General features: G+C 41.6%; 1 protein-coding gene across 2 annotated transcripts; it reads left to right on the forward strand.

The window, feature by feature from the left end:
- The first annotated feature begins 468 nt into the window (after window positions 1–468).
- On the forward strand, window positions 469–7,512 carry taf15 (TAF15 RNA polymerase II, TATA box binding protein (TBP)-associated factor). Of its 2 annotated transcripts, none has more exons than XM_037460253.2 (16): window positions 469–634; window positions 1,418–1,442; window positions 1,571–1,604; window positions 1,691–1,772; window positions 2,001–2,058; window positions 2,319–2,467; window positions 2,569–2,743; window positions 4,638–4,672; window positions 5,207–5,239; window positions 5,435–5,544; window positions 5,788–5,917; window positions 6,002–6,109; window positions 6,201–6,273; window positions 6,381–6,460; window positions 6,613–6,751; window positions 7,055–7,512. In XM_037460253.2, the coding sequence occupies exons 1-16, from the start codon at window positions 625–627 to the stop codon at window positions 7,092–7,094; spliced, it is 1,281 nt and encodes a 426-aa protein (XP_037316150.1). In that variant the 5' UTR covers window positions 469–624; the 3' UTR covers window positions 7,095–7,512. The 2 variants fall into 2 exon arrangements, with proteins under 2 accessions (XP_037316150.1, XP_037316142.1); XM_037460245.2 differs by having other exon boundaries at window positions 470–634; window positions 1,691–1,790.
- Window positions 7,513–7,564: the final 52 nt, after the last annotated feature.

The following is a 7,564-nucleotide window of genomic DNA, read 5'->3' on the forward strand; positions in this document are numbered from 1 at the left end:
TTATGTATTTATTCATTTATTTAATTTTGAATAAAACGGCATTCCATAAGGTTACCTGAACAAAACCAACCTCTTACTTCTCTCATTGAAAAAGTAGGTGTGGATAACAGCAGATTGGTTGCACATAACAGGTTTGTCAACCATGTTTGAATCTGAGAGAAAGTTCAAGTTCCAGGGAAATATTTGAATGAGGCCCAATACACTGAGCTAATGATACACTTTGCAGCACAATATAAGGGTAGAGGAAACCTCCGATAGCAAGAGCAGCACAGGTGGAAGTAATTTTCCTAATGATTCAATTAAATTAATGTCCTTGAGAAAGTAACTGTGCACAATCGTATTCTGCCTTGTGGATACATTCTTTGTCAATGTTTGTCAAACTGCATTTCTAGGCCGCGGTGCATTGCATTGTAGCCGTTCAACTGTAGGCGGCGGTACTTGTGTTTAGCTTTAAATACGAGCAGTCCGCAGGAGGAGGAAGAAGAAGAAGCTGCTTAAGGGGGAAGTGTTGCAGTGTGCAGATCAATTCTGTGGCGCTGCGTAGATGTCAACCAGGGTTTTTAGCAACTAGTCAGAAAAACGATTTCATTGCAATTTTTTTAACTAAATATACAACGTCACAGAATGGCCACTGGTAAGTCAACGTGTGTTTTAACGATTGGTCTAGCTAGATAATTAAAAGTAAGTCGGATAGCATTGAAGCTACATTATCGGATGACCGCGAGGCCAGAAAAAGGGCCCCGTCTATTTCATGGGGGGAAATGAACATCTGTCGTTAGCAGACACATATTATCTTACCAGGGTGTTCGAGTTCACGTTTCTTGTGCTCAGTACGGTGCTTGATATTTCTATCGCACTTAACTGGGTTAGTAATCCATGGTCGTTCCTTATGTCAAGTAACATGATCTGGCAATCCCACTTCCTGAGCGGGGCCTTGACGCGGCTAGTTAGCTTAAGCTAGCTCTGTTTTTGCTACTAAGCGTGAACGCGTCTTTGTTTATACCGGTGCTGTTGTTTCACCGCTAGCCGCTAAGCATTAAAGACACGAGCCAGTGCACCTTTGGGAAATATGCTCATTTGGTTTATAATAATTTTGTTTAAAGTAAACCGTTACTCGGATGACTTAAATGTTCAAATATTTGGTTTAGTCGCGTTTCAAGTATTAGCCCGAGCCTGAAGCACATTGACCGCCATTTTTTTTTACTGGTTTGGCGTGGTGACAGGCCTGTTGATGTAACGTTATAACATAACCCCCCTGATTGCTTTATCTCACGTAGACCCTGCATCAACGACATAACGTTACTAATTTTAATATGTTCCTCGATAACGCGCGGTAGGAGGGCGACGCTTATACAATGTTACGTTACGTAAAGTTTTAACGTTGGTTAATTAACCGATGTTTTTACTTTACTTTCAGATTCAGGCTACGGTGGCTCACAGAGGTACGTTTGAGCTCATGTAAAACGAGCATTGCATGCATACACATTCGCAGTCAAATCACGCATAACACAGTAAAAATACTTTTTCAATCCAAAAGCAGGAGTTTACGGCTTTTTTCTTCTATTTGCAGCTACGGGTCATATGGAGGTCAGCAGAGTGGACAGGTGAGGCTTGTCCCCAAGTTAACCAACGTTACCATCAGAATGTTGGCTTTTTACCCCTTGTTTAAAATGGGCTTTCTGCTGTGCAGGGTTATGGACAAGGAAATGGCAGTGGCTCTTACGGCGGGCAGAGTTACAGTGGGTATGGACAGCCAGCCGGAGCAACACAAGGTATAGCAGCAGCTCAAGGTATATAATGCGATTTTAATATAAGCACTTTACACCTCAGAAATGAGTGATCTGTTGCTCTGATCACTTTTAAAAAATAACATTTTCTCAAGCTTAATTCTCAGTAGACTAACCTCAACATCTGTGATTCTCCAAGACCATGTGTTTTGTGGGGAAAATTCAACCGTGCATGGTTTTAAAGAATTTAGATGTTAATTTTCTTTCCGACAGATGCTTATGGCCAGTCTCAGCCACCGAGCTATGATAATTACGGACAGGCCTCAGCTGGGTAAGACACTAATGTACATTGTTCAGAGCCCTTTTCCTGATTCATGCAAGCTGTGATTTCTTTGACTTGTGATTGTCAGTAAGTTTTCTGACTTAATATTCAAAAGTAAACTATACAGCAAACTTGTAGGCTGATGCATCAGCCTATTAAACCCTAATACAAGTTACCCTTTTCTAGACTTTTTGTCAACTCATCATGGCAGCTTAATTATTTGGTGTCTGTTGTGCTACTCGTGATGTTGTTTTCTGAAACCCTTAAAGGTATAGCGACAAGCCGGCCGCTCCTCCAGGGCCGCCAGGTTCCTATGGTGGCCAGGTTCCAGGGGCAGACAGCTTCGGAACGCCAAACTCCTACGGTGCCCCGGGGCCACGAGGGGGTGGCGGCGCCAGCTACGGGAGATGGAGTGAAGGTAGAGAACTAGCATTTGAATAAATGTAGACCTGCATGTGTTTTGTAAAAGTGTCTTGAGTTTTCTGTATGTGATGAGTAATTAATCTTTCTGTTCACCAGGTGACGACGGTGGTCAGAGTGGGAGTTTTGGACGAGACCGTGGTGATCGCTCTGAAGGAGGAGGGGGCTTCAGAGGCCGAGGCCGCGGTGGCTACGATCGTGGTAGCTATGACCGCAGTGGTGGATATGACCGCAGTGGTGGATACGACCGTGGTGGAGGACCTCCTGGTATGGGGTAAGTTGCATAGTGCCACTGCCCCCAAGGTACCTCCCTACACTGTGAAATATGATACATGACTGTCACTCAACATATTACTCATAAACTAAAAAACACTCCATTAGACCACTCTCCGCTCATTTTCTTGGTGCTCCAGATTTTAAAATTTTTTTTTTATTCAGCCAAGTTGTCTCAGACAGCATTACTATCCCCTTAACTCCTGTTCATTATGTTAAGTGCCTGACTCGTCATATATTTTAAGAAACGGTCACTTAAATGTTTTTCCAAAAGATACATGCTAGTCTTATGATGGTTGATAACTTATTTAGGGATGCGTTCTTCAACAGTTATATTTTGGGTCTCAGGTAATGACTAAATGAGTCTTCCCAAATTGGGTTTCAACGGTAAAGGTCAAAGCAAAATTAAGATGAGCGTTTTACTTTGCTGTACATTTTATTTTCTGGAGAAACTTGATAGTAGGGCATGTTCACATAAAAGTGAATTGTAATGATGCACTCCACAATTTGTTAGGCAATTCAGCAGTAGTCATCCCAATGTACACATTATTAATCGGCATCCCTTTAAATTGGAATGAACTTGTGCTCTTTTACATATGAAGGCCCTACTAATGCACTCTGAGCCAGATGACCACATTACTTTAACATAAAGGTTGCATTACTGGGTATATCTGTTTCAGTTAACCAGCACACGGTAGCCTACTGAAGCTAGCCAGGTGTTAGTGGTGGATACAGCTTGTTTGGGCATGCTACGTTTCATTTCCATTCAGTTTATTTTTGGTCACTTATTTCACACCGACCATCTTTTGGCATGAGTTTTTTTTTAACTTACTAACCATCTATTCGTCTCATTTCTTGTCTCATTTGTTAACTTATTGTAAATACACCCTAAGATAAAACTCATCATCCATTAAGTTCTTTGTCTCGGAATTTTGCACCACAAACCACATTGTCAGAAAGACATTGTATCTTTATAGGCTGTAACATCAAGTGAAATATTTTCTCATTGAAACCATTGTATAGCTCTAACCTAAGCAGAACAATGCAGCAGCATATTGTCCATTATGTGAAATTGCTCCTTTATGGAAACTTGTTCTCCGCACTCGGATGCATACAATGATACTATCGCTTTCCCAATTTAAGGACTGGCAAAAGTAATACTGTTCAGTTTGGAACAGATTCTTTCAATGGGGCCCCTCGTATGTGTCTAAAGGCAAAATATAAACATGTTCCTAGATGTATGAGGGGTTTTTTTGGCCTTCAAATTATGTATTTCTATAATTTATCAATCGCCAGAAACGCCATTTTGGAGATCCTTGTGCCCTGACGAGCGTAATAGCTTTTTGCAAAATGGCAACCCTACTCAAACCATACCTGGAGACACCGCTTCAGTGGCTTGACATTCAAAAGGTTTCATTTAAGTGTTGTATATATGACGATGGCGAACGTGTGTGTTGTGTTAACATGGATCTACATTTTATACTACAGGTGTTCAGAGTGATTGAACTATAACTTGGATCTCATAAACTCACTCGGTGGAAGATTGCTCATTAGTTGCTATTCCCATAACACTAATTTGGCTTTCATGTTTAAAAAAAAAAACTGCTGGTTTTCTGGCTCTTGGCATCCAATCTGGTCATGTAAAGTGAAACTTCCAAATTCATTGTAAATGGCGATCCAGATGTGAGTATGGTCTTCACTAGTCCATCAGAGTTGCTAAGTCGTTTTATTAATTGATCTCTAAATGTCTAAGACTAACGCATTCCTCGTGTGAGACATTTCCACCATAGTCGCACACCCTGGCGGGCGTGCATACTGATGGGATGTAGGGGAGCTTTGAGCTCTCAGTTGGGACAAAGGAAAAATCCATCATATCTCCAATTTTTCCTCTGCAGAGGTGGTGACCGTGGTGGCTACAAAAATTACGGTGGTAAGTGACGAGCATCAGAACTGTGTCGGTGGGGGAGGAAAGAACTTGACTTAGGAAAAAAAAAAAGGGTGGGGGCGGGTTAAAAAAAAACAGTGAATGCCACCATTTTCATGTCCAGATCCCAAGGAACTCCACCTATTCTTAGCAGGGTTTCCCCTAAAGACTTCAGATATGGTAAACAACATGGAGCCTGAGTTTTAAAATAGTATTGTTGCATGACGACGGGGGCTGGTAGTAAATGACAGGTGTCCTCAGGACGAAGAAGGAAAAACATTCTAATACTGGAATTTTTGGTGGTTTTCATTTCTGGTGTAAGCCCCCCCCGAAATATCGGAACAATTCTGTTCTTGTTGCACGGTGTTGGTATGTGATGCAACGGTATGAAAACACCCATCAGAGAGCTGTAAACATGGACATTTTTTAATTTTCTTTATCATTATGCCTTGATAGGGATGAAGTTAATTATGTGTGAACTGTGCAACAGGTTTAAATTTGGTGCTTAAGTTCTCTTCCACCCTCTCCTTTGTTTTACAGGCTCACGTGACTTCGACTCAAGGGATGAACCAGGTATGGATGAGCAGTGTTTGTGTCCATGTCTTCTAATCGGTTGATCAGATATGATTGGTCATAAACAATTTGGATGTTTTCCACATTTGATCAATTAGCAATTATTTGCCGTCAACTTTTAAGACCGTATTGAACATTTAAAGAAACATATTTTTATTGTAGTGTAATGACTTTCTTCATCAATCTCTTCCCCAGCTGGTGACACGGACAACTCTGACAACAACACCATCTTTGTTCAGGGACTGTCAGAAGAAGCCACAGTTCAAGAAATCGGCGATTACTTTAAGCAGATTGGTATTATCAAGGTATTCAATCAGTCCCTGTGGGTTGTCAATTAAACAAATGCGCATAATGGCTGTAGACCGGATTAGACTGTCAATGTGTTCTCCTTTTTTCTCGTTATGTAAATTATCTTGGTTATGCAAATTAAGGATACAATTATGTTATCTTATAAATTGTGACTCTTAATCCTTTGCATCACACACAAATGTATTTGAGGCGTTCGCCCTAAAGTGTGTCCCCATCTTTTGATTAAAAAAAAAAATTAGGTAAACAAGAAAACTGGCCTGCTGATGATCAACATCTACACTGACAAGGCCACCGGTCGGCCAAAGGGAGAATGCACCGTGTCATTTGATGACCCGCCCTCCGCCAAAGCTGCTATTGACTGGTTTGATGGTAAGACCACAGGCACAGCTCTTGATGTCTCATTATTCTCATTCAAACGGTGTCTCTAACTGAAATGTTGTCTTCTCCTATCAGGAAAGGAGTTCAACGGCAAGCCCATCAAAGTATCTTTTGCTACTCGCAGAGCTGAGTTCACGCAAAGAGGAGGTGCCAGTGGAGGAGGTGGCAGAGGGGGTCGAGGAGGTGGGTGTTAAACAATCTGATCCAGGGCTCAAATAGATTTTTTTTTTTTTTTTTTTTTGCCTAGTTTTTGACCATCAAATTTATCTTTCAGGTTTCAGAGCCCGCGGCGGTGGCGGAGGACCAAGCTTTGACATCAAGGGAGGTGACTGGCCCTGTCCCAACAGGTTTGTGTACCTCTTATCTACACTGAGGGTATTTAATGCATCAGAACAAATTTTGCCCCCTTGTAAGGCAGAATTTTTGTTTATAAAAATGTCTTTCTGGTTCTCAGCTCTTGTGGCAACATGAATTTTGCACGGCGGCAAGAGTGTAACAAGTGTGGCACTCCAAAACCAGGAGACGCAGGAGGAGGTGAGAGCTAATTACTGTTCCTGTATCATTTAATAAAAACGTTATTTTAACTAAAGTTGCTTAAAAACAGTCACCGGATTTATCTCCAGCTAGTGCTTGGCTCATCTTTCAATATCCCATTTTGTTAACATCGTTCTTGTGACTGTGCTCAGACCGTGGAGGAAGAGGTGGCTATGGCGGCGACAGAGGAGGTGGCGGCTTCAGAGGTCGTGGCGGCTTCCGTGGTGGAGACCGTGGAGGCTACGGAGGAGGAGGAGGATTTGGAGGGGGAGGTTATAAAATGGGTGCACGGTCAGTTTCCTTTGCTTTTTCTATTGTGTAGATTTTGTGTAGTGATCGGTTTTGCCAGAGGCTCTTTATTGCTGTAGTTTGATAATATGACCACAAGGAGGCGCCTTCTGCCTCAGATTGTATGTGACTGTGTACTAACAATGCAGCCCTTGAAATGTAGCTGTTTAAGTTCAGTAAAATTCAATCACTCACATAACTGAGTATACTTGTATTCTGATCTTTAATCAGATGACTGTTAAATTTGACATGAGTGTTGCTTTATTTATTTTTTTAAACATTAACTGACTTCTCTTCTCCCTACAGAGGCGACCGTAGAGATGACAGAAGAGAACGGCCATACTAGGTGTCTAGCGGACGGAAAACATTTCAGCCGCTGAGTTCACTATGGATTGAGGGAGGGACAATTGGGGGGGCGGGGGGGCGGGACCGGCAATCAGACAGTCTGATTTGTGCACCCTTTTAGTAGCCCGTGCATCCCAACTATTGCAGCTCATGAGAGGGGGTGTGTTGAGCTACTATATAGGGACTCTGAGGCTGATTGGCATGTGGTCAAATGTTTAGGTTTCTTTTTTTTTTTTTTCTCCACTTTAGTTTCATTTCTTTGTACATCTTATTAATTTCCTCTCAGATTCTAGTTGCAGATGTTATTGTGAGGTAGACTTCGTATCTTTGTTTTTGTATGAACGGATTACGTGTTTTACTTGGGTTCTTTTTTAATTTTATTTTTGTTCCCCAAAATGACATTAAAAGACTGATCTTTTCTCTGTGCTTCGTGTGAGTTTATACCCATATTACAGAATATCTTATCCTCTC

This window comes from Pungitius pungitius, chromosome 3 (assembly GCF_949316345.1).
Source record: "Pungitius pungitius chromosome 3, fPunPun2.1, whole genome shotgun sequence".
Taxonomy (NCBI): Eukaryota; Metazoa; Chordata; class Actinopteri; order Perciformes; family Gasterosteidae; genus Pungitius; species Pungitius pungitius.